Source organism: Condylura cristata, unplaced genomic scaffold, assembly GCF_000260355.1.
Source record: "Condylura cristata isolate star-nosed mole 26May11 unplaced genomic scaffold, ConCri1.0 scaffold00035, whole genome shotgun sequence".
In the NCBI taxonomy this organism is placed as follows: domain Eukaryota; kingdom Metazoa; phylum Chordata; class Mammalia; order Eulipotyphla; family Talpidae; genus Condylura; species Condylura cristata.
The window spans coordinates 14,964,447-14,965,197 of record NW_004567136.1 but is presented as its reverse complement, the minus strand read 5'-3'; the positions used below and the strand labels follow the sequence as shown (position 1 = coordinate 14,965,197).

At 71.2% G+C, this 751-nt stretch overlaps 1 protein-coding gene across 1 annotated transcript in view; it reads right to left on the bottom strand.

Moving 5' to 3' along the window:
* The window catches only part of ZNF710 (zinc finger protein 710), a gene marked incomplete at its 5' end in the record, with an annotated part of 6,285 nt that overhangs the window by 2,475 nt on the left and 3,059 nt on the right, over window positions 1-751 (bottom strand). Inside the window, 2 exons of the mRNA XM_004692998.2 lie at window positions 242-416; window positions 533-724. Of these exons, the coding sequence (XP_004693055.1) occupies window positions 242-416; window positions 533-724 (367 nt within the window). The remainder of the gene's footprint in view (window positions 1-241; window positions 417-532; window positions 725-751) is intronic.

Below are 751 nucleotides of genomic sequence, written 5' to 3'. Positions count from 1 at the left end.
GGCAGGGCAAGCCCTGCGCCCGGCGGACGTGGCGCCTTGCCCTCACCGCCGGCCCTGAGACCCCAGAGCTCGAGGCCCCTCCCCCAGCCCGGCAGTGGGGGGCCTTGGCCAGCCCCGGGAGTGCACAGACAGGCACGGCAGAGCGTGCGCCCTGGGCAGGTCCCGGCGCGGGACGGGCGCTCTGGGAAGAGGGGCGCAGGCCCGTCGCAGGCGGGCGGCCGGGAGCGCCCGGCCCACTCACCTTGGCTGTCCAGGCCGACGTCCATGACGCCGTGCTTGACCTTCATGTGGCGGCTCAGGTTGCCCTTGAGGTTGAACTTGCTGGAGCAGTAGGGGCACTTGAAGGGCTTGCTCCCCGCGTGCAGGTGCATGTGGCCCAGCAGGTTGTACATGCGGTTGAAGGACTTCCCGCACACCTGCGGGCACCGCCTCAGCCATCTGCGCCCGCCCCGCGGCCCCCGGCCCCCCCGCCCCGCGGGCTCCCCCAAGCCCCCCCGCCCTGCGGCCGCTGCAGCCAGGCCCCGGCGGGTACCTTGCACTTGAAGGGCTTGACGGGCGAGTGCACGATCATGTGCGTCTTGAGCGTCTGCTTCTGCACGAAGGTCTTGAAGCAGATGTGGCACTGGTAGGGCCGCACGCTCGTGTGGATCAGCATGTGCCGCTTCATGTTGGCCTGCAGCGTGAACTCGCGGCCGCACACCTCGCACTTGAACTCCTTCACGCCCTGCGCGGGTCAGCGGGCGGGTCAGCG